Here is a 27,984-nt window from a genome sequence, read left to right as displayed (position 1 = left end):
GGTGGCCTATAGACCCCTAACAGAAGTTCTGAGTTCTCGGTAGGACCTTGGGGCTTGCTGCACGGGGGTTGCTACACCGCAATACTGTTACGTGGAAGCAATAGAGCAAGCGTGGGAAAGTAATGATAACAAACTATCTTGTGCTATGATCTGGCTTGTTTTCTCCTTCCTGGCCGTGGAACTACGCTGTGGGTATACTGTATGTGCTCTCTGTCGCTGCCTGCTTTAACTTGGTTATATTATCTGATGTTGGTGAGCCTAACTCAGCATACTATGTTGATGTTTATCCGTCGTCGCAGTGTCTAAGTCGGTAGTGTGTCAAATGTCACTCTTCAAAGCCTGTCTAACACAATTTGGATCATCTATGCCTTGCGCTATCGCGACTGCTTGCGCATGGTATGCCATCAGCTGGTCAGCTGAGGCACGTTGTGAGACTTCTGTACTGTGAATGCGTCAATGGCGTTCATTTCCGCGTGTCGGCCGGCGTGCTGCCCCAGCCGAAACACTGCTTCCAACGTGGTCTTGGTGATGAAGGGTAGCCTGCTGGTCAGTGCACACAGGCGTCCTCGCTGACGTCTGACTGGTGAAATGCGCATGGATCATGCTGTGGTTCTCGAATGGCGAATTCGTCAACCAGTTGATCCCTGTAAGTACATTCGTCGGCATTGATAACGTTAACACGAGCCAAGTGATCAAGGATCACACGTGCTGGGCATGCGTGATCTTGTCTGACGACACAGCTATACACGCCCTGTCGAGCGATCTGGAGTCGACCATATCTTGTCTCCCGAGTTGCAGAGGATGCATGCCCGTCTGCCGTCTGCCTCGATGCAGCTGCGCCGTCGTGTTAAATATATATTCTGCACGCGCAATGTCCCGTTATTGTGCACAATTCGCATCCTGTCCGCTCCTTCAAACAGCCTCCTCGAAACCCGGTGACTTCGCCCAGCAATGTCGACGTCCGCAGGCCCCTCCACTTCCCCGCCACAGAATGCAATATCCTCGTCGTCGCCTGGAAGCCGGACTTCCTCGCCGGCTAGGTCGCTGCGCTCACGCATGGGCACCATGATGCGCCGTACTTCTACTAGTGTCTCAGCGATCGGTAAACTGAGTAGAGTTGGCTCGAAAAGTAGTCTGAAAGTAGATTCGACCCCAGCACAGTCTATCTCTGAGCCAGATGTCCCCAGTCCAGTTGCAGAGTCGCCCATGCGGGAGGCCGCTGCAGCGGAGGAAAGCCCTGTAATAGTATCACCTCTTGGCCCTTCGCCTCTTCACCAGTCGACGACAGCTCAGGAAGCTCCGTCCGTACAACCAAGTCCCCAACCGGCCCTTGTTCCTGCTCTGGAACCCGGGACGATAACTGCTAGTCCTGAAGGCTCAGAGGCCCCACGTACGCTGTCTGTTGATCCTCTATTTGTGGGCCCTTGCTCATAGAATGTATCAGTCGTTCCAGAACAAAGCAAACCCCAGTCTCAAGTGGAGGCCTCGTCCATGGAACCTCCTGCGGCCGTCCCAACGACGAGCGCCGTCAAATCTCAGGAGGCAACACCTGCAGAGCCTCCTGCTGTCCCTGCACCTGCACCTGCACCTTCCGCACCTGGATCCTCCGGATCTACGTCCACTGTTGGTCAGTCTGGCGCAGTTGTCCCCGCCTTGACCGCTATCGGCGACCTGCCAGTCTCGCCTTCCATTCTCCCCCCCGGACCCACAGGCCCAATAGCAGAGAAGAAAGGTCCAGACTATTTCGGTTTCAGCGACGAACAGACACTCGCACCAGACTGGGCCGGCACAGCTCATGCTGCTCCTCCTGTCCCTCAAGTGATATCAGCAGCCACGGAGGAGAAGCATGGTCCCGTGCGCGCCGGGACCAACCACGCTGAGGCGTATGCATGGGGCACGGAGATATCGATCTCGCCGAAACAGTCGATGGCAAGCTTCGCCGATCGCCGTGACGAAGGCTTCCAGCCAGCGCGAACGAGTCGTGCCGTGACTAGAGCAAGCAGCAAGACATCGTTGACGTCGTCGTCTTTCGGTGAGGTAGTTGTCGCTACCGGTGGCAAGCGAGTGGCTGTCTCTTTGGAGCGCGGCGAGGGAGAGGGCAGACGAGGCAGAAGTCCTGGCCCTAATGTTCGGTCGGTATCACCTTCCCATGGGCAGCACATTCTGGCTGACTTCCATGCTGCAGCGTGACAGTCGAGGATCCTTACTCCGACCCGTTCGCTGATCCTCCTCCGGACCCCAAACCGACTCCTAAGGTCACACCCAAGGCCACACCTAAGGCTGCTCCTGCCGCGAAGATGCCTGCGCTTTCGCCGATCGAGAGCTTGGATACTCCAGCGTAAGTACGTTCCAGTCAGTCAGACGAGTCTCAATACGTATGGTTTGTCCAGCCTGGAGATTGCTGCAAACGATGCTGAGTGGTCAGGACCGGTCTCCATTCCTCTACCACCGCAACGCGAGGTCATCGCCTCTAAGTGAGTGGTTTGGCGACTTGAGATTAGACCTATGATTAACCTATGAGTAATAGGGTTGTTCAAGACATACCATCCGGTTACGTGTTAGGCGATAGTGCGACATCTGATCAGGATGGAGCCCGTCACGAGACTGAGTGAGCGATGCTTATGATGAGCTTCATTCAGTACTGATTGGGACTAGTGAGAGGCAGCCCCTTCTTCAACGTTCCTCTACTGCAAGCCTCGGCGGTAATGGCAAGGTCAACGCATACAATGATGCATCATCGAGAGCTGCTATTCCGTTTCCTACAGGATCAATTTCTCCCGAGCCTGCGAGCACGTACTCGATTGAGAACGTGGGCTGGAAGGAGCACGCCCTTCCCGACAGCACCAGTTACTATGTGCATTCCTCGCTCCGTGTTGTAACCGATATCGACCTTCGCAACGCACAGAAGCTGCGTGCAATCATGGAGTATTTGAAGAGATTTCCCAGCGAGGTCGCCACGCCTCCCCAAGGATGGGAGCTCTGGATCAGGGAGACGGGGAAGACCAAGAAAGACTTCAAGCTGATTAAGAACTGGGTGAATCACAAGGCACGGATTCTGTCATTTGACCCGCCTCCAACCATCTCCGGTGACTCGCTACCAGATCAAATAAATGACGACGACCGTGAGTGTGTAATCGCACGTATATATCTTATACTTATCTTATACGCGGCGGAAATTCTTGTAGGATTGGACATGGAGTATCGTTATTGGATGTATCTTGAAGCTCACCCCGCGCATGCACCTCTCATATCCGATAGTCGCGCAGAAGCCTTGGATGCTCTGAGCTGGTCTTACACAGGTATGTAGAAACATTTGTTCGGAGAGTATACTCATCCTCTTCTCGCCAGATTCTCTATTACCGGCCTCAAGATCCGTTGCACCCCCATTCGCACCGCAGGAATGTCAAGAGCTCATGACATTACTTCGTTCTGTCGACGGTGTCAATAGTACAGTGGTCGTACAAACTCACCTTGTGGCGCGGGTAATGATCAGAGTCGGTAAGGCGCAGCGGAGTTTGAAATAACATGTCGTTGACAGTCTTGATATATAGTACAATGGCGACAATATCACTACAGACCAAAGAAACCACTTCCGAAAGACGCAATAAATGGTCTTAGACGGCCACAACACCGCACGCGGATCGGCCGAATCCTCGCAGACATCCTCGTGTCCGTTCTGTGCTTGGGCATTCCCTATCTCTTCTTGAACCGCTCACGCCGTCAACGAGTTGATATGGAAAGTGGCGTGCGCAGCTCCGGACCTATGTTCGTTATCAGCGCATGTGCTTGCTTGGTGGTGAGTGGTCCAATCAAGCATGTTGTAGCCGTGATTCATGACGACGCTAGGCTGCGATCATATTAAGCGCCTCGGTGACGTTTATTTCCTTGCCCGGCTTGGACGATATTTCCCGGATAGCTGGCTTGCTCGCTATCTTGTTCTCGGCTTCCAGTATGATCTCGGCCGTGGTCGCGCTCTTACAATACAAGGCAGACGCAGAGCGGACAATGGTGTACGTTGGTGGTGAAGGGCTCGTGCTGCTCACGGTCAGTTGAAGTCGCTCTACATATTCAATTAACCTGACATATATTTCGTAGAGGAGAAGTATAATCATGTCCCTCCCACTCGTCTTCCTAGCGTGGGCCACCATCACCTTTGTGTCAGGCGTCACATACTACTCTTTCCGGGATACCATCCTAACCGGACGGTTTGCACTCCGCAATCCGTTCGAGGATCATACTCATAGGACAATGGTCGGGACGGCGGGAGGAATTGCCGGATTGCTCGTCATCTCGGCTCTTCTCGCTCACGCATGATATTGTCGGGTTCGAATTCATGTACTACGACTGACGATTATTTATAACTTCGCTTTACGTTCTCACATAAACCAGTCATGCGCGATACAATCATCTTCCGTATCGAAGACTGCGGCCTGAGTGATAACTCCGTTGACCCGCCTAGGTCTCACCGAAGCAGGAGATCTAAGAGTGATGTAATATCATGGTGAGTCTCACGCACCAACCCGTGTCTAGGTCATGCCATGGAGGACTATTTTATTCTTCAAATTACCATCGTAAGCCAGTTGTTACTAACTTCAGTCCATTATTGCGTCTGCCACATGATAATCTGCCAGATGCGTCTTTTTCAGAAGCTGAATTGAGTTGTGGATCCTCATGTGCGGGTCAATTAGGCAGATATTGAACCCGCTCAACACGCTGATCATCCGCGCGGAGCATGTCCGCGGCGGCCTAGATGGCGGGGAAGTCATAGTCTAGTGTTGTGATTGATGCACATAACAGCCGAGGTCCGGGAAATGACAACCTCTCAACGTCCCTTTACTACATGTACAAACAAGACCACAACCTCGCGGTCAACGCATCCAAGATGTGTTACCCAAAGCTGCTCAGAATAGCTAACGTCACGCAGACTTGCGCTAATACTCCTCAGCACCAATACTTTGCATATCAGTGAGAACTGTAGCTCTTCAATGACGTGGGGTATTGTATACTATCCGATATATCGACTGTAGAAACACCGTACGGCCGAGTGAGCAAACAGAGTCTGCGCACACCAGTGATGTTCCGTAAACTCATATGTAGATTTCTCCATGGTTGGTGTATTATGTTTCCTTAAAGCAGACTTTGCACGCACGGAGGGACCTAAGCATTTTTGTGCAGATAATTGGTGCCACCAGCGTGATCATTATTTTACCACTCTGCTGATGCCCCACCTCCAGTGTCCAGCGGAGATAGAAAAATCGACCTCTTGGCAAGACCTCCGCGTCAGACTGTACTTTGTTCATTTAGTATATATTCGTTCCTGCTAAGATGTATTCCTCCTGAACATGATGTGTGTAGTTCAGTTCCATCTTTCCATGTCACGCTACGCGCCGTTTGGCTTGCGCTCACGACACACCAGCTCGAATCATGCTGCAGCTAGGTACACAATCTGTTCTTACAGGACCTGTCTTCTCACAATTATATCATCGTTATGTCTGCTCATTCATCTACATCAGGTCCGTCACTATTAATATCCATCATTCCCTTCGGGCGGTGTTCGCGCAAGCTCTAAAACTGACCAGTCTAACGTAACATCATGAGCGCTGTCATGCAATCACAACGCCCCCCGTGTCTAGTTGCAGTGTCTCCAGCACGTTGCAACCATTGAGCATAGCGGGCATACAACGTGCGTCGTCTTTTGTTCTCTTTCATATTATATCCTCGACTATGGCCCAAACGCGCGGCTGTTTGTGATACTCGTTTCCATCGGTGCATTTATATCATGCTCGAATCCGCATTCCAGACCACGGAACGTATTCATAGCACTACAGCAGGTAGAGTATAGGTATCGGGGCGTCTGACGGATACGACGCGATCCGCCAACCATCTCACTACACCGGCATGAGCTCACTAGTCGTAGCCGACCCTTGTGACTATATAGGGAGCCCACCGGCTGCCCCGGAGCTGTGCAGGTCGGTGGATATTGTGAGAGGCTGGAAAGGGTACGCTTTTGTTGACTCTGGATCGACGCTCCTCCAATTCTGCGCCTGCCTCCCCGCCGGCGTTCGCTGCGTTCTCTATCCCGAGTCAAGGTCTGGCAGGGGATCGCACCGCATCGTAGACAGCGTCTCCGCCCCCGTGACATCGTCATGAAATGTCATTTTGCAAGACATGAGTAAGATGATGACTGTAGGATAGATACCCCAGCCCAGCATGCTTTCGTACGAAGGAAAAGACACGGATTATGCCAAACGAAACCGCCCTCATACCCCGCTGTGTCAGCTCGGTATGAGCCGCACTTCGTCCAACCCAGCCATCTCACGTACGACGCATACTGACTGGACGCTACTTAGATGCCCTGCGAACGCACGGTACTATGACGGGTACCGGGTGTTCGCAAGGTCTTGGGCTTGGCTGCAATTTAGAAAACAGACGCTAGATTTCACCATCTTTGTTTAAATTGGACTGTTCTTCATGAGTGCAAATACCGCGCATGAGGCCAAGGGCAGACCGCAGACTTGATCCTGAATGCGCGGGGGAGTTATCTTGTCCGTCAAAGTGCCAGGTAGGACAAGAAGCCTCCTTGTCAATGCTCGCAATTTGTCTGATGCTGCGTACGAATTATCGCGGGAACAAGACCCAGTGCGTCTATTAGTATCAGGCGCCAGGCAAGCTTCCTGGCATGCTCCTCGGAGAAGTTTGTGGTGGCTCACGTTCAGGTTCATCGTGCAGAGTGCATCAACAAACGTGCTCGAACTGACGACTGATTCCAAATTGATCATTAGACCTATCCGAGGATATTTGTGTTCAAACGGGAAGCTAGGTCCCGGAGAAGGATTGTCGGGGCTACAATTTACTAAACTAGGTCGTTGTTTCCAAGGCCGGCGCATTCCCGATCCGTCTCTACTTACGCACACGTCGAGTTCAACAGGTCCAATGACATGGAACCAGCTGTGATATCTGTCGTATGGTTCCCGTGGGTGCCTTTCACCTATCGTGATTATCTGATCGTTTTCATATAATAGACCACAGAATGACTGAACCCTAGGTCCATTAACATAATGCACGATACAGATCAAACATCTCAAGGGCAGATGGATTGCGCATGCAGCGCGCGCTGCCTGATGACGCCCATCCTCCACTGCGATTTCTAAACGGAAATAAGAGCCAGGTACGAACTCGAAGAATGTTATACAGCACGACGTCAAGCTGTTCATTCCCCCCATGCGCTACTTAACAGCCTTCACAGGCAGTAAAGTTCTGGGAACGCCAAACACCCACGTCATCTAGCAATGTCGAATCCTCTTGCATCCACCTTGGAAAACGCACTCCACCGCCGCCAGGAAAGGCTGATACCACCAGTTGATCTTCTACACGAAATACCCTTCTCGGCCCCCGACCTCTTCTCCAATGATTATCTCTCCCTCACCACGGAACCGCAGCTACGCCAATCCTTCCTCGATGAGCTCTCTCGCTCTCCGCTCGTGTTTGGAACCGGCGGCTCCCGCTTAATGAGCGGGAATCTGAGCGCCCACACTGAATTCGAAGCGAGAATGAAGGCGTTCTTCGGAGCCCCTGCTGCATTGCTTTTCAACTCGGGATACGACGCCAACGTTGCCTTCTGGCACTCCGTTCCACAGGCTGGCGACGCTGTCATCTTGGACGAGTACGTCCATGCGTCTACCCGAGACGGGGTTGCGACATCTCGCATTAAGGGCTCCCTATATACCTTCGTCCACAACTCCGTGTCTTCCTTACGCGACTGCATTCCCAGAGTGCTGGAGAAACATCCTGACATTGCTGCGGGGAAGGGGACCGTCTTCATTGCTGTCGAGAGCCTGTACAGCATGGACGGAGACTTTGCGCCTCTTCCGGAAATAGTGCGACTGACGAAGGAGCTGGTTCCGCCGGGATGTGCTCATATCGTGGTCGACGAGGCGCATTCGACCGGTATATGTGGGCCGCAAGGTAGAGGGCTCGTTGCAGCGCTGAACTTGGATAGTCACATCGACACGGTCCTTCATACTTTCGGTAAAGCGCGTGCATTTGTAGGTGGTATGTAACGTGTCGCTTCGTACTTCGAGGAGAACTGACACCAGCGCAAATCGTCTTCAGCCGTTATTTTGACCTCCCCTGTCATCAGAAAGTACATGATTAACTACGGGCGTCCGTTCATCTACTCGACTTCGCTTCCTCGTTCATCTATCTGTGCATTGAATGCTTCCTTCGATTACATTGAAAGCCCCATTGGTACTGAGGTGTGTGTCGCAACCCTCCTGAATTGAAAGCCATTCTGACCCACTGTAGCTCATGGACCGTCTCCGTCGTCTATCTGTTTACTTTGAGCAGAGACTGGTCTCGACCTTGCAGGATATTCCATCCAGCCTTCTCACTCTTCGGGCACGCAATAACCCGCCCGAGTTCCCCGTGGAAATAGTCAGCCCCATATTCCCCATCATCACCAGTGCCCCCATTTCGCTCGCCAGCTTCCTGCAGCGCCTTGGATATGCAGCGTTACCCATCCCATATCCAGTAGTGCCCCGCGGCCAGGAGCGGATCCGCATTGTGGTACACGCACGGAACACAGAGGAGGAGGTTGATGGGTTGCTGGGACATATGGTAGAGTGGGCGACGACGATGCAGACACAGGAGATGCAGCTTGGGCAGGTCATGGTTGGCATGGTCCAGGCCATGACGAGGCCAGAAGTCAACTATTATAAGCTGTAGAAATAACTGGGTTACCAAAAGGTCCGTATTTTGAGACAGAGTAGAAACATTCATAGTCCCATAAGCGACTTAGAAGGAGCCCATAGTGACAATGAAACTAGTTATAAGACTAGTAACACTGGTTGTTTCTTCTTGCCTGCCATCATTAAGCGCACAGAGCGCATCATTTGATGGGATCAAGATTCCTCAAGCTTTATCGGGCGCTTACACTGGTTCCCCACAGCGTTCACACGCTCTATCCTATCAATATACAATGTCGAGCCCGCGCAGGAGCAGTCTCCTCAAGTTTCACAGACCACAAATACACCTCGATGATGCCCCCATCCCGACTCTCAAACCTGATTCTCGACAGTTCGTCTCTCGGTTTACACTGCATGATTCGTATTCAAACGCTCTAATTCTCTGAAGGTGTTTACAGAACCTACTGCAGTACCGCACCCCGCATTCACATGTCGCGTATCCCAAGTCTCGGTGCGCGGCAGTTCTCGTCGCACTGTTCGTAGGCAGGATGGGTGATCTGTATGTGCTGCTCAGTCGGTGCGTGTGCAAGCTCTTGATTAGCGTCCTCTGTAGTAATCACGTCAGCATTCAGTCGAGCCCCCACGCTACGGACCTATGCCGGTGACACTTCACTCCCAGGAGGAAAGTGGGAGCCTCAGGATCGCAACATGGAATGGACAGCGGTGCGCTTGTCCCTTCTGTCAAATGCGTATTGTACATGGTTCAACCGCTTCCCATGCAGCGACGCGAGGCATTTGAGGAGGTAGGTTCGTCGTACTCTGCGCACCATCAGGGCTGAATGCAGCAGATAGGCTTGCCAATAGACCGTAGGAAGGTCCCCCTACTGTGCATCGTCGAGCCGTTCCTCGCGGGCAACGCGCTCATTGTCTTCCCGTATGCTTTCTCTATCTAATTACAGGTTCACCTGCTCATGCAAATGATCCGAGTCAGCGTTGTCGTCCTCGTAGTCGACCATACCATCCGCGTACGTCAGTGTTCACCGTCAAAATATTACTAGACACCAATGTTAATACCCGCACCTGATAGCCAATCCTGAACGCACCAGAAGTGGCCTCCCTCTTCTCTCACCCACTCGCATCGCTCCTCACGTCCGAGCCGCCCTTTCCCCTTGAGCACGAGATGCTCGAGCTGGAGTACCACACTTACGTCGATGTGTCAATCCCGTGGCCATACAACGACCCCATGGGTTCCGGAACGGCATTTGTGCGCATGCACCGCTTTTTGACTGGTCGCGAGGCTGGCGGGACGAAGCCTATATTTGGACTCACAGCGTGCGTACACACCACGTCTATATCCTTCTGGTTTGATTGATTGCGTGTATGGTGTGGAATGCACAGGTCAATCTTGATCCGCGTTGCGGCCATCGGCTATGGGCGTGGACCCGACTTTTCGTTGTGTGCGCCTGGACAGCCTTCGATGGAAGAGCGCATTGTGCACGCCCTGAGGAATGACTCTGTGCTTCGCGAGGCAGCGCGACGGGAGGGCATTGATCCCGATGGAGAGCCAGATGCAGGCAAGCGCGCGGCGGTAATTGAGAGACAGCGAAGGAAGCGGATGAAGAACAAGCTGTAGCATGCTTACCAAGCTCAGAGAGATCATGGGTACGTCGATATACTAGGACTGGACCACTTCTACATTTCGGAGTAAGGACGTAAATCCCCCAGAGAGCTGGGATGTTTCATTGGTCGCATCGCTCATTCGTTTCGTCATTGATATACTGGATCGCGCAGGCATGTTTGAATTACAGCGTCTATTGTATATTTGCATTTTGGACGGGATTGGTGACAGTCAACACAGTGACCCGTGCCGCGCACACTACATACTTGGTTGCCTTTGTGGCAGATCACTATAGCCATATAGTGGTAAGTATACAGCGCTCTTTATACATAGCTGGTATCCCTGATTGCGACTGTGGCGTCCATCGACAGCAGCGGATATACAGACAGTACGTTTCATGTGTAAGTCAGGTAACTAAGCGACGGACTATTTGTCACTTCTCCCGAGTTCATGATCGATGGACCAGGCACCAGGAAGCTGGCGGTGTGAATGTCACCCATTCTGCCTCAACGAATTTGAATAGGCCTATCTCATCTATCCACATCTGTCATAAGCATGCAGTTGGCGTTGTTGGCTGCGGCATCATCTCATATATGCGTACTATGTTCACTGGTCGTCTCATATCCCGTTGTTGATTCTCTCGGAGAGGAGTGACAGCCAATGGATCTCTAAACGCTTCCGCACAGACCGAAGAGACGCCGGAATCAAGAGTTTCCGCTTCCTGGTCGCCAGCGACATGTTTCACTTGTTGCAGTTGTCGGTGGGTGTAGTGTTTCCCCGGAAAGCACACCGGTCAATGTGCTATTCATCATTGCAATGGATCACATGCATGAATTAGGTGCAGGCGTATCCACTAACTGCATCATCGTCATTGCTCTATGCATCTTGTTGCAAGGAATTCGGATGCAATGACCATCTAGATGTATCACGGACAGGTTGGAAAGGACTGGCGTAGTAATGCAAAATACAACCATTTTTTACCCCATCCACCGCAACCCGTCTGATATGAGAGCGATGAAAGATAAAACAATTTATCATGAACACTGGGTAAGCCAATTACAAAATGAAAACAAGCTGTTGCATATCATCCATCGAGGTGCTATAGCGTTCTATTGTTAGAGTAATCAGACGTTCAGACGAGGAGCTGGCGGTTTATTGTGAAAAGCTCCTCGATCACGTGTGAAGTCAACGGCCTCCGGAGGACAGGTGATGGCCTATCAAAGTCTCCTTGATCATGTCCGCTGCCTTCTCTGCAACAGCAATAACAGGTGCGGACTGCCATAGACCAAGATACGGGTTAGTCAGCATTGAAGAAGAGGCTAGACGATGAGAATTCCCACCGTATGTCCTGACGGGATCGTGGGGAACATTGACGCGTCGACCACCCGCAAGTTCGGGACACCGTGCACGCGTAAGAACGGATCCACAACACCGCCGTCTGCGCGAGGCGCCATACGCGCGGTCGAAGTAGGGTGGTAGAGTGTTTGCACACGGTCACGCACGAGTGCCTCAATCTCAGCGTCACTCTGCCTGTCCATTTTGTGGTTCAGCAGCGGGATGTCGTCTCCCGCGGGATCGACCAGTGATGCAAGGGGCTCTCTCTGCGCAATGCGCGAGACAAGGCGTGCGGCTCGCACGAAGACGTCCACGTCGTGGCAGGTCGAAAGGTACCTGGAGGCTACTGTAGGTCTGTGGCACTACTGTGAGATACGGGCGGTGCGTACTTTGGATCAATGACAGGCGCGTCATATGCATCTGCCGAATGTAACCGCAGAGTCCCCATACTTGTCGGTCTTCAAGAGTTTCAGCCTGGCCGAGCGTTGAAAAAACACACAATCCCTCACCTTAACAGAATGGCATTCAACCCGAAATGATGTCCCTTAATCGGGAACGGAACGTCCCCATGCTCCATATACGCCAGCGGAGTGAAGAGCACTTCAATATCCGGCGCATTCGCTCCGGAAGTCGTGTCTTCTAGTTGCGCCCTACCAGCATTCCGAAATACGTCATGAGGGAAAAGCTTGGGATCGTCAGAACGTGCAAATGACATGGCCTCAGCAATCTACAAGTGCGAGACGGAGTGAGAGATATTCTTCCCTAAGCTCAGATACTTCTAGAACTTACGTTACCGGCAAACGGGCCCGTACCAGACATGTAATATTGAAGTGCCGCGCGCGCGAGCTTGAATGCGAGCGACGGCCGTGGGATGCCGCGGATGTCAGATACCGTCAGGGCGGATATATCTGCCTTGCTCCTGTCCATGAAATAGAAGCTCACTATGCCGTGGTCCATGAGATGGGAGCCGACGCCGGGGAGGTCAGCTACGACGGGTATACCGTGCGAAACGAGGTGATTGGCTGGACCGACGCCTGAGAGCATCAGTATCTGTGAGCCTGTGTGAGGGAGATACGATTCATATACAAGATGTATAATGGGCCTCACCTGAGGTGTGTGTACTGCGCCAGCACTTGAAGTGTCGTAACCGCTGCATCAGTCTCGTTTTGTGTTCCCGATCCGCAAAGCTACTCACGCCAAGACTACTTCCCTCCGCGCTTTCACTTCGAAGACCTTACCTCGTTCATTCGCATATTGCACGGCAACTGCATGAGGGACCGTATTTCCAGCATTGCCCTTGTGCTCGAACAATATACGAAGAACCTTGGCCTTCGTTGCCACTGTGAGGTTTTTCCTTGCGAGGACTGCCGGTGTTAAGTAGGCGGTCTCTGTTGTCACCCGGCGCCTTCGTGCGTCTATGTATGTCGGGGTCTAGCGTCATGGTTAATGTGCATTTAGGCACAGGAGATGACTTCTTGACGACGACAAACCTCAGTTGATCCCAATGTTCCTTTGGAAGTATTAATATCGGGATTATAGCAGACACCTGCGTTATGGCAGGCTCTAATGAATTTATGTGTGAGCTCGGAGACGTGCCCAAAGTGTCCCACTGAGTATCAGTAAGCAGGAGTTGCACCATAGCGTTAAGTTGAAGGTGCACCATGAACCGGGCCCGATGATCCACGCAGACGGACATCAACTAGGTCGTGTTCTTTGCTAGGATTGTAAGTCTCAAATTTCATGAAATATCTACCATTTGGCTGAGATGTCTGTGCGCGGTCTATCGTGAGTATCGGTTACATACCGATGAAGCTGTTGGTATGACCACTCTTCTGCACCTTCTTGGCCCTTTTGGAGCTGAGCCCATTCATCGTAGTCGGACGGCGCTCCGTGGTGGAACCTGTAACGAAGAGCACCAGCTGAAGGACTCTATACCACAAAAGACACGTATTCTCGCACATCATAGCGTTGACAGAAGAGCCTACATTCAAAATGAACAACGATCAGTCACGTTTTTGCAAGCAGAATCTCGCGCCTACTTACAGCCGCCCAGCATCTTTCCTGAAAGTCGAGATAGTCCATTCATCTCCAATACGAGCGAGACACGCCGCTATATAACACTTACCTCTAGGCCAATACTTGCGTTTCGATGCTGCATGTGTTTGTGGTACAGTGTAGAGATTGTAGTCGAGTGCCGTGTGAAAAGATCGAGGGAACAACGCAGGAATCTGGGAACACAACGTAGTACGAGAGCTAACGAGTGTTATGTTTACGTCCACATGCACACGTAGAGGCCATATACCTTGTTCCCGCTTCGAGGAGCAGCACTCGGATACTCGGATCTTCGGAGAGACGCGACGCGAGAACACATCCGGCGGTTCCTGTGCACCGAGTGTCATGAGTACGAACCGAGAAACCAACGAGCCACCCACCTCCGCCAACGATGACAATATCGTACTCTGTGTCGATGTCACGGTCTTTGAGGCGCCGTCGTACTTTACCAGGATCGCCTGTGATATGAGTAGTGGAGGCCTTGGAATATAGCCAACGAAGCCCTAGAGCAAGTACGCAAAGTGCTGCAGGTGACAGTAAGATCGTCTTCACCGCACGCGGTTGATAGATAAAACGGGGAAGGGATGAGAAAATGAACTTGATGGTCTCCTCGACTGGCATATCGAGTGAGTCAAGTCTGGAGGGAACTACACGCCAACCCTAGAGGAGATAGCTCGTATATATACTTCTCTCCCAGAACTTGAGGCGCCACAGGGTATATATGACGCGCATGGTGCTCTTCGGATGCTTGCGACCGAATGCTTGTTTTGACAGTACGTGATCTGGTTTGGATCGTCTTTGTATAGTTAAATACAGGGACCCGGTCGATGGCGTCAATGACAATAGCGGCCTTGACATCTCCCTTCTCAAGTGGTCTTAAGCTGAACATCTTCGCCCTGAATTTTAGCTTTAACCCGAGCTAGGGGCAGCCTCACAAACACGACGAAAGCTAAGCAAAGGTTGTCCTTGGTGTGTGCACGCTGGCCGTATGTTCTTGTGACGTTACCCATACTGGATAAGCCCAGTAGCCACTGACAGTGGGAGGATGACGCAATACTCACTGAACACAGCATGGATGCATTGACGGGTCACGCGTTAAGGGGTACGTCCACGGGAGCAAATGTGCCGATGGGGCGTCCGATGAGGGCCTTTAGTATGAAGGCGGAAGTGCTCATACCAGAACACGTTCCGAATATGCATCAGTGTTCCCGGTACATTATGTTCCTGTCATGCCCTATCAGCTTCCCTGCAGTCTGCAACGTGGTGATGAAGTTTACCGGTAAGGCAAGCTATTGATGTCTATGAGCAAGTTGGCATGTTCGGACCACTTTGGAAGCTGCCGAAAAATAGGGTCGAGTTGCAGCCGGTGAGTCCACTGCGTTGCGTAATATAGAACTTGCGAGCAGCTGAGTAGTGAATTCCCTTCCATTGAAGCTTATGGTCAAGACGAGCATTTGTGGGCGTCTACATATGCGCCCACAAACCCACGCCATTTAGCCAACGGCCCGCGGTGCCGAGGCCAACCCGAACAAGAAACTGCTTATAACGGATGGGCCTATACTTAATGTAGAAGCATGATTGTGAAAGCAGCCGTTCCATTCCAATGGTGTAGCGTAGCGTAATGTTAAGCGTAAAGTGTCGTAAAGTACACATGTATACAAGAACAACTCCATCCGATGTGAGGTGAGATGAGAAGGTGGTCAAACCAAGCGTGATCCGCATAGCACGGCGGTCCTGAGCAACGAACGATGAGAGGATGGGACAACTGAGGCAGAGAGCGGGGACCATGCACAGCGTGATGAACATATATATGAGGGGTTGATGAGCAGGCAAGATTTATCAGCGTCCTGGCCACACCATCGTCTCGCTCCCTGTCTTATCCGGCGAGCCTGGTTCCTCTACTTCCGCATCCTCATCGAGGGGCACCCCGTCTGCGTCCAGCCGTACATGTCTCCCTACCTCTACGTCATCTCGGGGTGTGCGCGGACCCGCTTCAACTACTGGCGACTCAACGTAGACGCGCACGGCGATGCGCGGGGGCGAACCCGACGTGGACGCAGCATTATTTGTGAGCGCTAGTCTTGCGGGGTGCTCCAGTATAGGCGACGGGCTGCGCGTCCTGATGTTCTCCAGCGGCTCGGACACTGGGATGGGAGAGAGCGGGCGCGGTGAGGCCGACCAGCGGTACGGGATTGGCGGCGGGCCATCGCCGGTGTCGGCAAGAGGAGAGAGCCACGGCTGTGCTGCACTCGCGCGGGGCGTCCCGGGCACGGGTGATGAAGGCGCGGGACTGGGTGTTGGAGCGGGGAAGGAGAATTCTGGCGAGGAAGACACGCAATCCGCGAAGAATGTATAGACATAGAATGGCGTTGAGGCCGGCGGGGGCGATGACGCGCGGGATGATGCGGGCTGAGGGGCGGGTGGAGTAGGTTGAACACGCCAGTACGCAGGGCCAGATGGCGCGTGTGGGTGAATCTGCGGCGAGGTCGACGGTGTGCTAGACGGATGGCGGGCGAAGATGCCCCCTGACGCCGTCTGGCACGGCAGAAAACGCGTGCCGAGGGTGTTTCCACTGGGCAAGGACAATCATGTTAGGTGACAATCACTCACACAACAACAGGGCCGCCGGCATCAGATGAAGATGATGACGTCGACACGGGACGTGATCAACGTTATGCCAGTGGTCTACCCGCCGCCGCAATCCATTCCACGAGCGGGACAACGACAATGAAGGACTGAAGTATGCCAGTCGCGCAGCCGGTCGACCACTGGCGCAACATTGGAGAAGCAACCAGATGAGACTCACCATGCTGAACAGCCAATGCCTTCACGCACACAACCACAGGCACTGCGCATCATCTTGACAACGGCCGAGCGCGCAAAGTAAGACGAGTCGAGGGCGACGACGGCATCCGTGGCCTGCTCCTTCCCGACCCAGACACCACGAGGCCGCTGGGGGAAGGCGCACATGTGCAGCAGCGCGCCGCAGCCATTTGTGCGGCGTGCGCGTGGTGATTGCGAGGATGACGTCGAGGCAGAGCTTTGCGAGGGCAGCAGCGGGAGCGGAGAGGGCGTGAATGCGGTGCTCGGGCCCACCGAGAAGACAGGGTCTTGCTCCTCACCACCGCAGAAGAGCATAAATCCATGCTCGTGCTGCTCGTCCGCGCGCATCTCGTCGAGCTGCATGCCGCCGCCATTCGTCGCCGTCCCATCGTCGCGCGCAATCCATGGGGGCGGGTAGTCCTCGTCGCCCGACGGGTCCGCGGTGACCCAAGGCGGGGCCGGCGTCTGGGGTGGCGGCAGGTAGACGATGCGCGAGCTCGACAGATTGCTGCTGCTGGGGAAGATGGCAGATGACGGGCGCACGCCGTGGTCGAGGCGCATGGCACCGCGGCGGCGCAGGCGGGAGGCCTCGCCGGTGCGGACGAGATCAGAGATGACGATGGAGTCGTCGGCGTCGGTGGGCACGATGCTGGGGCGGCGCGGAGGCGGGGTGCGCTCTGTGTGGCGGCGGTAGATCTGTGGCATGGGTAGAAGCTGTGAGTGTCGTCAGAGGTCGTCAGAATGGATTGGAGAAGAGATGGTGGCTGCAGGAGACGGCGTGTTTACCATGCCTCCTGCTTAGTCAGCATCAGCCATCCGCTATTGTCGGGCGCGTCCTGGGCGTCGGTGGCTGACAGTCTCCAATTGGTCTCCGCCGCCAAGTGAGGCTCACCCAGCTTGGTCCGGAACACACTGGGGCTCTATTTCAGGTCAGACTTCTCCGTATAAGCAAGGGATATAACATGCATTCACTGTCGAGAGCGCTCGAGAAAGGCAGTGCTCGACACCGCTTGAGAACGTGGAGCCTGATCTTCTGTTTGAGAATGGACCTCAGTCTCATCGAAAGCAAGAACATTAATGTGTACTTCATATCCGCTCTCATGTAGGGAGTTCCGACTTCCAGCCTTCTAGCCGCGCTGATACCGACAACGGAAGTTAACAGTTCTTACGTTGAGACTCCTTAAATGTCATGCCTCCCTGGCCTTCCCCATCTCGACGCGAGTGCAAGGGACACCAGGCATTTAACTGTTCCCCCGTGTCATATCGACATAACTCAACCGAAGCTTGACACTATCAGTCCATGCCCACTGTCCCACCTTTCACGGAAACACTCTACTGCTGAACGCCGACACGAGGCTCGCACACCTATCTCTCTATTTATCGCTATCGATGAATGGACGTGCACCCGGCGCCATACAATGACGGTAGCTCGCAGAGCGCGGACAATAATCATCCCCCACGGTCGGGCATTCGTTCCTGCTGCTTTATGCCAGTGACAGGCGGCCTGTTTCCCGTGCCTTCAACTCCATTGCAGGACGTCCCCATATGCACAAGTGCAAATGAGCGGCTAGGGGGAACTATTACCTGATCATGACATGAGCGTTCTTTCCTTGGTTCCCTGTTATCGTATGGTCCATGGATTCCGGCCTTTGATTCATTTGAACGCGCTCATGGCCGACGATCTGGTGCAAGAAGCTCATGTTATTATTTGACCTCAGGGCTGTGCCGAAGTCATTGCTAATATTCGAAATGCGCGGTGATTATATCTAGTTTTTGTAGCCGCTGCAATTGATGCCAATTACATGAATTACAGCCGACACAATCTAGTGAAAACTGATATTGAGCTCCTCGCCTGTCATGTCTTTCCAGCGGTCAGATGCATAGGCGGTAGGGCATGGGCCTGACTGCTAACGGCCACTGATCTCGCGTCGCGACTCAGACTGACGTCCCTGCAGACCTTTTTCGGGAAGAGGCTGCATAACATACATAGCCTGCACAGGCGGCTGCATTTTTCGGACATTATGCAATATTTTGCAGATGATGCGGCGAGCTCCCGTGCTCGAGAGTAGAGGATCTCGCTCCAGAAGCTATCACAAATACTATGTCACGACTGCGCAATGATACATGTATTCGGAACCGGCTCGCGATGCCGGCTGTGGTCTGCATCCTAAAGCTCGTTGCTGCCCGTATTCTGGTGTGTTGATAAAACTGCTGTCCGAGCTTGTGTGACAACGGTGACACCTCCGGACAGGGCACCGGACCTTTGGTTGCCTTCAATATCCACTCAACCTCGGCTCCAAATGTCCGAGCAGTGTGGTCGCTGCGGAGAAACCGCCGAGCCGTCATCAGGCAATCGTAAGTCACAGCCTCAGGCCGTGTGTAGAGTCTAGAGTACAGTGATACAGGGACGGGGGCGGCTTAACAGCTGATTGGCCCATTGTACTCGGTAAAATAGCTTTACTTGACAGTAAATCAACCCAAACCGATATTCATCGTATTCTCAGGCATCGTCAGAGAGATCCACAGGATGGGACAGTATGGTGCCTTGCAGACTCCTGCTATGTCTTTACCGTATGTCCGAAACACCCAGGTCTATTCAACCCTAATTTATTGGGCCATATGAACTTTATCGCTAGTTAGGGCTGATTTACATGGTTTAATTAGCCCATACTAGGTAGCCCGTCCTGTTTCACCGTACCCGAGTGTAGCTCCCTGTGCCATTATTACAGCTGACGACAAATCAATAGACTACCTGGGCCGGTCCTCGGTTTGATTCACTAACTATCTTAGTGTGTACCGGCAGCTGAATAGGGCTTTCTAGACTTTGTTGATAACGTTGCACGGGAATGGCTCTTGGAGGAAGTAATGAAGATATTTAAAAGTAGGTCTATCTCCTTCGACCCGTGGGCATGGGCTGCTTCCTTGCACATTGCGAGTTAACTTTTACACAGCCTACTTCGCAATAATGAACATAACGAAATTACATGTTGATTAGTTTGAAATATGCATATCGTATACATTGAGAGGGTGTGTGTCAGCCGTGCCGTCCAGCCAATGCAGCCACCTTCAGCCACCGCCGACCGGTACCTACCGGAATAGGTGAGACGAAAAGGTGCGTGCCCTCTTTGAAATTCAAGTTTTAGATTCATATGCTTGCCGCTAATGTCAGAGTTGTCCTGAAGATTTCATGCCACCTATAGGGCTGGGACTACGGAGTTACCACTAGCTTACTAGCTATACCGTTTCGGGACGCCGTGGCGCTATGTATTCACATTTGTATATTTGCTCGGGTATCTCCGACAACGTAGAATACATAGCTGGGAGGACTGAGGGGCTTGGAGGACTTCTATGATTGATCGCCCTAGGTCTGTGGTCTCTTTGTATGCATGCGCTTACGCGTTCCCCTGAAGAGCTGTGCCGACAGTATTATTCGGACGGCAATGTTAGCCGCTTCAGCGAAACGCCGGTGTCAGTGTTAGAGCTTGTCTGAGACTCGAAGCGAGAACAATCGACAAACACTATCGCGGTTGTCTGAGCTCCGCCAGATGCGTAAGGAACTTACAAAGAGGCTCGCACAAGATCTGCAACATGCTACAAACAACACCAAACACAATGGCGTGCGCTCGCCACGATCCCAAGTTCTTACAGCAAGTTGTCATCTTGGCTCATAATGATATTATTACTGTGTTACTTTCCAAGGATGGCGATGTACCTATTGCTCAATACTGCGCGGCATCTCAGCTTCCTATTCTTTCCGAAGTTGCCATTTTTACGAGGCTTTCTCCTGGTATCTCAACCCGTGACATTAGCCTAATTGACAGGTGTGCTTCGCATGTTCCGGTGTACAAAATCCTGTACTGCCAAATCCTGAATCCAGATTGATGCCAACCCAGCTGCAGCTCAGTGTACACTGATGCAGGTGAGCATGGCGGAGCCTCGTGGCCGCCGATCAAGCCTCCGAAACACTCCTCGAGGCGGCCCTGCGTAGCACGTTGCAGCACGATATCCTGCGAGAGCAGCCCCAACTCGGCCCAGTCATTTTTGTGGCAACCCTGCGAGCAGAGCATGTCGATCGTTCGGCGGCTCCAGCGCTAATGTCAACAGTGCTGGAGACACCTCCGAAGGTCCCCGCTGTCGGCGGGACGGAGAACATGCCGCCTGTCTGATTGCTCCGAATTTACTGCCTGCATCGGGTTCCTTAGGTCGACTGCCACAACGTACCGCATAGTCTCATGAGCTCGACCGTGATGTGCATGCAATGGTGAAGTCTTTTTGACATTGGCCCGGGGGTAGAGGAGTTATGAGCGCAGGTGGCCAACGCAGCCGCCTGCGGCGACAATCGCCGATCGATCACAATTTATTTACTTTGTTGTCCGTCATCGTATTTACGGACAGGTGTAGTCTTGTCTGTGCGGATGTCTTGCGATGGACATGCTCGCATGCATGATGCCACGTAGGTTTCTCTGTCGCAGCCGTGCCTGCATCGCCGACTCATTACTGCTATCACTAGTAGTAGGACATGAGGATAGCAACGCCTTCGCGGCGTCATGACATCGCGAGCGGTGGCGTCGGCCACTAAATGTGCAGCTGTCGGGCTGAAACGCGCGTCTTATAAGATGCCGTCTTGCAGTGACCGTGGGCTTCGCACGCGTCTGGATTGGCCCAGGACGCCGGCGGCCCAAGGATCTGGCGCGAAGACAGGTGTTGTGGATCATGGCACCGCCCGCCACAACGCCCGATCGGGTGTGCTTACCCTCTTCAGAAATGTGCATTCCATTCTGGGAACGTGTGTTGCTTGCCGTCGGCGGCGACGCTGTGTTGCAGGGCACGCGCTCTCTTCACGCTCCCGGAGAAGCGTGACTCTCACTTGGACGCGTCCAGAAGTGTCAGACGCGGCCGGCAGTATATATTCTGGGCATATCCTGGTCCATGTCAGTGCGCCCCTCTCCCTTTTCCCTCCACCACCCCCCGCTCTGGACCCTCGCCGCGATCAGCAAGGTGTTCTTGGTTACCCCTCTCGTCCTGCGTGTGCAAGAATCGCCAGCCACCTGCCGTCTTCGGAACGCTGTCTCCTAGCAATCTCCTCAGTGTCCGTCGTCCGCTCATCTCAAGACAAATACATCATCGTCGCAGCTATGGCCGTATCTGTCTCGTCTCTTGTCGCCGCGATGCCCGCCTCCATCCTCGACTCATTTCTCACAGCCAGCACCTCTACCTTCCTCCTCGCCGCGCTATCCACCTTCCTCGTCTACTTCGCAGCATCTGTTGTCTATCAGCTGTTCTTTTCCCCCCTCGCTGGCCTCCCAGGGCCCTGGTACGCTGCCATATCCGACTTCTGGCTCACCACGCATGTCGTGCGTATGCAGCAGTGCCGCATCGTGCAGGATCTCTTTGAACGTTACGGCCCCGTCGTCCGCGTCGGTCCCAACAAAGTCGTTTTTTGCAATGCCTCCACCATGAGGAGCGTCTACTGCGTGCACAAATTTGACAAGAGCACGTACTACAAAAGTCTTCTAACGTCAGTGACATTGCTTTGATGGATGCGCCCCTCGCATTGATGTGTAACATTTGTCACCATTTAGGAACAATAACGATCATGCGTAAGTTGCTTCCTCAGTCGTTAATGTTTCACTGTAATGACTATGCTGTTATGGCACAGCATGACGACGCTCCCCAACGCCCAACACGCAGTGCGTCGCAAAGCATACGCACCTCACTACACACCGAGCAATCTGGTTCTTTTCCAAACCGATCTCCATGACTATTCTCTGAAGCTTGTTGATGTATGTGCTGTTCTCCCTGTTTGTCGATCCACACTACATCTGATATGTTATGACATTGACCGTAGATTCTCCACAACATGTCTGGCAAATCCTCGGTAGATTGCCTTAACCTCTTCCGTCATCTCAATGTCGATATCATTGGGTGCACTGTTTTCGGCACACGCCCTGGCTCTCTGGATAACTGGGCCTTGAATATGCAGGACCCTCTCGCGACGGCAATCTATGATTTTCCCAAGAGGGGCGTTTTGGTAGGTGGCAAAAACACAATTTAACGACTATCTTCTATTCAGAGCAGCTGACTCGTAATAAATTTCACCTATGCAAACAGCGCAGTGCGGTCCCGACCTGGGCTTGGAATCTCGTTTGTCGCATACCGAACCATCGCTGGCGCCAAGTCTGCGACTCAGACAGGATCATGGCCCAGGTCAGTCTCGTTGCGATGATAGGGTAACATGCATTCATTTTTTGTTGTGATATAGTTTGTCGCAGGACGACTGTACGAGATGCGAGCCAAGATCCAGGCCGGACCTGTGGCTGGCGGCACTGAGGCTGAAAAAGAGAAAGTCTCTCTCCTTCAGCGCATGCTACAATATCGCGTATTCACTACTCACGAATGCATGGCGGATCAAGACATTATCTCTGAAAGCATGGGCCATATGTACGTACTTATTGGCGGCCTATATTGGTGCATTGATTGATCCAAGTCGCGCCATGCTGTTAATTTAGGGTTGCTGGAGTCGACACGTCATCGACTACTCTTTCCTACTTTCTGTGGGAACTATCTCGCCGCGGCGATGTTGTCCGAAGACTCCAGCAAGAACTCGACGACGCAATGCCCGATCCTAGGGTGATTCCCGACATCTCTGTTCTCAATAAATTAACTTACCTCAATGCTTTTGTGAAAGAAGGTATGGCATTTCAGCCCTCCGTGGAGCGGCTCTGGACTCATCAGATGAAATAAAGGGTTACGAGTTTACGGAGCGGCGCCATCACTGCTTGAACGTGTCGTGACCTCTACAACTGTGTCCAGCGACGACGATAACTTCGACTTAATGGGCTACGCGTTGCCTCCTGGCACGATCATCTCAACACAAGCATGGAGCATGCATCGCGACGTAGACATCTTTCCAAGTCCCGAGACATTTTTGCCGGAACGATGGCTCGAAGTCGAGGGACTTGAGGGGGAGCAGGAAAGGCTCATGAGGTGTGTATGGTCGCTTCTGGCTTCGACATGGTGAAACTGACGGTCGGTAGAATGCACCAACACATGATGCCTTTCGGTGTAGGCACCCGTATCTGCGGAGGTCACAATCTCGCCCAAATGATGCTGCGCACCGTCATCGCCGCTCTGGTCAGAAATTTCAACGTCATCGCGAACTCGGCAGAGACGAACGAGAGGACCATGGAAATGCGTGATGCATTTGTAAGCGGACCTTACTTTCTTTAGAGGCGTGCCGCTGATGATAGTTTATACCTCAAACAGATACTCTTCCCCGCTGCCAAGGAATGTAAACTTGTGTTCAGGCCACGCAGCCAGTAATCAATCAGAGCTCTGAAGCGCCGCCGGTCTCACATCGGCCACTTCGTTGTCTTCCCTCTATACTTCAGTTATGACGCAACAAGTATCGTATCCCCTTGTAACGACTCCCCATGGAGGAGGTTTGCTCCCGCGCTCTGGTATTGTGTTATTCGTGGCCAGGATGTTGTCTTTTGTGTTATGTCTTGTTCCTATCGCTGTTGTTCTTGTTCGTGTTAATCAGTCCGTGCATATAGTTCTGTGTCGTCTTGTATAGCCATGTAGCGAGCCTGCCGTAGTAGACGTCATCTGGGGGAAGTGAAGGACGCAATGTTGGATACCCAGTGAGCGAGGATGTTAAACTCGACTCCGTACTGTAAACACAAATATACTATCCATCGGTTGAGACCTTATAATCTCACTCAAAGACGAAAGTAACCAGCCTTGTTCAAGACATCCCTGAGAGAAACCTGTTGACGGGCAAGCGCGTCCGTTCGCCCCGCGTGTGCGCGCGCGCATGACGCCGCGTTATCGCGTCGGGATCGGCGCGACGTTGTCGCGCCCCTGGCGTTCCTGACCCGTACTATATATCTGGGCCTCTTCGTTTAGCCCGCGCAACCTAGATACTACTACATGGCCGCAGATTATCTTCAAGTAAACCGGGGTTCATCGATATGCAAGTTTAACCTGAGATGTCTTGGGTTTTTCTACGAATTGGCGAACCCGGGTCTTCGCCAATCTCCCCTGGATTCAGTCAAACCTGGCTCCCGGCGACCCCAGTTCCTCCAGGTCATGATACCGGCACGCATCCTCCCGAATACCCGAATATTGCTCCAGATTCTGACGTGCTAGTTAACCCGAGATATTGTAAATAATTCATATATTATGTTTTGCGCTTATACTACAGATATTGTACGAAACAACGACCCCACTGGCACGCATACCATCACGCCAGTGGCACGTATTCAGACCACATACCTTGAACATTGCACTCCTATACTCATCACCCGCGCCATCCCCCGACCCCATTGCCCGGATATCCTGTTCACATCGCTCTCGAAGACCGTGAACTCCTGGAAGACAATCAAGGCAGTCAGTACTGTCAGCAGTAGTGTTAGTAGTTTTAGTAGCATCAGTACTATCAGTAGTGTCAGTACTATCAGTCGTGTCAGTACTATCAGTTGCGTCAGTACTATCAGTCGCGTCAGTCCGTCAGTGGCATTAGTAGTGTCAGGTAAATCAGTACGTCAGTAAGTTAGTACAGTTAGCACATCAGCGGGGTCAGTACGTCAGTGTCAGCACCCACCCCCCAGCGATGAGCAAACCAACACTCACCTTGCCGCTGTGATCAATGCTGCATGTCGCTCGCGCTTGGTCCTGAACCCAGGAGTCTGCGTGAGGCTGCTGCGATCAGCATGAATCACTCTGGCAGTAACCATACGTACGCACCTGCTAGAGACCTCCGCCCCGATAAGCATACAAATGGGACGCACCACGTTCGCAGACACTTGTGAGTCAAGCGAAGGTCATCATTTGGTCACAAGTGTCACGCTGCTGTCATGGTCATGTGTCACTCTACTGTCTCACCGGACTCAGTGTCGGCCCCATCCTGGCTGGCATTGGGTTCATCCCGACTCCCGTCTCAGGTCGGTGCTGGGCGGCAGGCGGATGGGAGTGGAGCCAAGGTCAATTTGGGTTAAACCCGATCCGCAGTTTGCAGTTTTGCCCGGAGTGTGTGAACTCAGGTTTATCTCAATATAGTCTCTGGCCGTGTACGGCACGCTATATACCAGTCATCTTCACGATGCGAGCTTCAGTTGATGTTTCACTCACTGAAGCTCTGACCGAACGTCATTAGATCCAACGTCACTCGTACCTCGTTAATAAAACCTACAGTCTGACACTTGCATCATGAATTCTATAAGACTAGTCATACATCCCACCTTTTCTACCTTTGCAGCTTATGTATGACAAAAAAGCAAATGTGAGAGATCATCTTATTTCTTGTAGCAGGGGTCTGCGTGTTGGAACAATGGTGCGAACAGCGATGGGGCGTGTTTGTCCATGGGCGAAGCAATGCCCGTAAGGGACAATCACGTGTGGTACATACATCGCACGCAGTCGTTATATACTACGATAGGGGGCCTCCGGCCCCCAGCTACTCGCGCACCCGAGCTTGCGAGCTCATTCCTGACCACGTGGGGCTGCGCATTTCAACACACTCCCTCGAGCAAAGCAAGCGAGGGGCTCGCGCGCACTCCCTGCTTCTCGGCACTCGGCACTCCCTCAATCTCAGCATCTATCCTCACACCCTCTCGGCGGGTCCACGATCCATCCCCATGTCCGACATCCGGCCGATAGTCCATGCTCAAATGAGCTGCGACGGGCGACCCTTAGGCGCAAAGGTAGGGTGTATGACGTATGGTGATCTTCATCAACATCCTCAACTTGGCATCAACTCCTCAGCTCCAACTCCTCGGCTCCAGGTTCGATCAGTGCTCTCGACGAGTGGTTCTTGATACAACGGTCTACACTCCTATATCGATGCCTGACTCGTAGACGACGAGCGAGGACTTATGGACAGTGCGTCGTCCTGAAGATCGAGCGAGGAAGTCGAGAATGACCACTACCCCAAGCGAAGAGGAGCAGAGACTTGAATGAATAACCAGGTCGAACTTAGGGTTCGACCGACTAATGGTACAACTACTTATACAAGTACCGACTGCGCACGGACCATCGTGTCTATGTGGTCGTGTTAGTGAAGAAAGAAACGTAGTGGTACGGTACCAGGCACGAAGTGCGCACGGACCCCATTATGTAAGCTACATAATGTTCAACCTGCGGGTAAGCGCTAAGACAGGCGCCAGTATGGGCGCTAGTAGTACAAGGAATAGAACGGAAAGACAAATGTTTCATTACCCCCCTACCAGAGTCGAAGTCCCATTCGACTACTTACTGCTCACCGTCTCCATACAACTCCCAATCTACGCCGTCGTCCTCCTTTTCGTCGAACCACTCCTTGCGTGCGTTCCTCCCTACGTTCATCCATTCCTCGCCAGAGAGGTGCTTCTGATTCGGCCAGGAGCTGTCCCACGTCCATTGGGTGGTGTCCGGTGTCCAGTCAGGATCGACTTTGCGAAAGACGACGGGTGTATCGGGGCGGGGGCGTGAAGGTCCCGCGACGGGACTGGTGGGGGGTTCGGGGTTAGCGCTACGCGGTGGAGGGATGGGTATCGCTTTCGTCTGCCTTTCTTTCCTCTCCTTCGCCTCGTTGATGATTCCTTCGAGGAACACGTTGTCGACGACCACCCCCACGTGTCGCGCAGGTTCTTCAGGTGGTGCGGATACGTGTCGCTTCATCGGCCTGGTTCCGCACTCTCGCTCCAGGTGTCCAGGGGCTTCTTTTCCGCATCCTGCGCATTGTACGTCTGGACAGTCCCGTACCCAGTGTCGAGACGATCCGCATCGCCTGCAGCTTCCCTTTGGGGTCCAACCAGGGTTGGGTTGCCAGTCAGCCGGGATGGTAGTGCTCCGCGGCGTTGCTTGGAGGAAAGGGGATGGGATCGGGAGGCGCCTGAAGGCAGACGTCGGTAGGGGTGCGGGTAGGGGTAAGTACGCGTTGGGGATGGCGCGCGGGATGAATTTGTTGTGTCGTGCCCGGATGCTGCGTGGTAAGAGCGGTTGAAAGCGATGGGCAACTTTCAGATTGTCGAGCCGGATGAGCTCGGTGAGAACGCGGTCGTCCTGTTGGCGTAGGAGCCGCTTGTGGTGGTCGATGGCCTCGTCGGCTGCCTTGACAGCCTCGTCGTATTCGCGGCGGGCGGAGAGATACGCCTCTAGTGCAGCGCGGTCGGTGGCATTGGTTGCCTCGGGGTTGTGGGCTTTGAGCTTGTTGAAAACGTCGGTGGGATTACTGAGAAGGAGCGTCAGCAAGGTGCTGTCGCCGACGTGGGTGTGCTTAGGGGTGTAGATTGAGAGCCTTTTCCCGCCTTCGGTCGAGGGGGCGTTGAACTGGTCGAGGAACGAGAGGGTGGAAGACATGTTGGTGCGAGTGGGGATGTAGCGACTGGGTAGAGCTGCTATCGATTCAGCTCAAGTCCTTCCTGTTCTTATACTCTGCCAACACTTCGTCAGCCGTCCCAGTCAGGTTTGCTTCGGGCTCCCATGAGTCAT

General features: G+C 53.0%; 7 protein-coding genes across 7 annotated transcripts; 4 read left to right on the top strand and 3 right to left on the bottom strand.

Annotated features, from left to right (window-relative positions):
• Positions 1–1,065: 1,065 nt before the first annotated feature.
• On the top strand, positions 1,066–4,314 carry POSPLADRAFT_1059775 (hypothetical protein; the record flags this gene model as incomplete). The annotated part of the gene is made up of 11 exons (XM_024481192.1): positions 1,066–1,390; positions 1,445–2,132; positions 2,186–2,338; positions 2,391–2,474; positions 2,528–2,608; positions 2,656–3,122; positions 3,186–3,299; positions 3,349–3,498; positions 3,552–3,796; positions 3,847–4,044; positions 4,096–4,314. 11 exons carry the CDS (start codon positions 1,066–1,068, stop codon positions 4,312–4,314), a joined length of 2,724 nt encoding a protein of 907 aa, XP_024336382.1.
• Positions 4,315–7,289: 2,975 nt separating this feature from the next.
• POSPLADRAFT_1150265 (hypothetical protein) lies at positions 7,290–8,724 on the top strand (the record flags this gene model as incomplete). Its single annotated transcript, XM_024486397.1, has 3 exons — positions 7,290–8,052; positions 8,113–8,255; positions 8,305–8,724. The coding sequence occupies 3 exons, from the start codon at positions 7,290–7,292 to the stop codon at positions 8,722–8,724; spliced, it is 1,326 nt and encodes a 441-aa protein (XP_024336381.1).
• Positions 8,725–8,977: 253 nt separating this feature from the next.
• POSPLADRAFT_1150449 (hypothetical protein) lies at positions 8,978–10,317 on the top strand (the record flags this gene model as incomplete). The annotated part of the gene is made up of 8 exons (XM_024486416.1): positions 8,978–9,075; positions 9,133–9,261; positions 9,317–9,407; positions 9,467–9,487; positions 9,533–9,618; positions 9,676–9,709; positions 9,772–10,016; positions 10,083–10,317. The coding sequence occupies 8 exons, from the start codon at positions 8,978–8,980 to the stop codon at positions 10,315–10,317; spliced, it is 939 nt and encodes a 312-aa protein (XP_024336380.1).
• Positions 10,318–11,487: 1,170 nt separating this feature from the next.
• Positions 11,488–14,310, bottom strand: POSPLADRAFT_1067268 (hypothetical protein; the record flags this gene model as incomplete). The annotated part of the gene is made up of 14 exons (XM_024482166.1): positions 11,488–11,577; positions 11,643–11,973; positions 12,027–12,095; positions 12,147–12,364; positions 12,427–12,687; positions 12,745–12,769; positions 12,833–13,068; positions 13,128–13,246; positions 13,298–13,386; positions 13,442–13,564; positions 13,677–13,698; positions 13,763–13,890; positions 13,940–14,018; positions 14,070–14,310. 14 exons carry the CDS (start codon positions 14,308–14,310, stop codon positions 11,488–11,490), a joined length of 2,031 nt encoding a protein of 676 aa, XP_024336379.1.
• Positions 14,311–15,528: 1,218 nt separating this feature from the next.
• POSPLADRAFT_1059771 (hypothetical protein) lies at positions 15,529–17,217 on the bottom strand (the record flags this gene model as incomplete). The annotated part of the gene is made up of 2 exons (XM_024481191.1): positions 15,529–16,261; positions 16,496–17,217. The coding sequence occupies 2 exons, from the start codon at positions 17,215–17,217 to the stop codon at positions 15,529–15,531; spliced, it is 1,455 nt and encodes a 484-aa protein (XP_024336378.1).
• A 4,463-nt stretch (positions 17,218–21,680) lies between these two features.
• Positions 21,681–23,835, top strand: POSPLADRAFT_1150178 (hypothetical protein; the record flags this gene model as incomplete). The annotated part of the gene is made up of 10 exons (XM_024486390.1): positions 21,681–22,030; positions 22,095–22,112; positions 22,172–22,295; positions 22,361–22,543; positions 22,624–22,719; positions 22,775–22,953; positions 23,022–23,203; positions 23,259–23,499; positions 23,550–23,718; positions 23,779–23,835. The coding sequence occupies 10 exons, from the start codon at positions 21,681–21,683 to the stop codon at positions 23,833–23,835; spliced, it is 1,599 nt and encodes a 532-aa protein (XP_024336377.1).
• A 2,731-nt stretch (positions 23,836–26,566) lies between these two features.
• Positions 26,567–27,852, bottom strand: POSPLADRAFT_1151087 (hypothetical protein; the record flags this gene model as incomplete). Its single annotated transcript, XM_024486490.1, has 2 exons — positions 26,567–26,633; positions 26,768–27,852. 2 exons carry the CDS (start codon positions 27,850–27,852, stop codon positions 26,567–26,569), a joined length of 1,152 nt encoding a protein of 383 aa, XP_024336376.1.
• Between the last annotated feature and the right edge of the window lie 132 nt (positions 27,853–27,984).

Source organism: Postia placenta (assembly GCF_002117355.1).
Source record: "Postia placenta MAD-698-R-SB12 unplaced genomic scaffold POSPLAscaffold_12, whole genome shotgun sequence".
NCBI lineage: Eukaryota > Fungi > Basidiomycota > Agaricomycetes > Polyporales > Adustoporiaceae > Rhodonia > Rhodonia placenta.
This window is presented reverse-complemented; position numbering and strand designations above follow the sequence as displayed.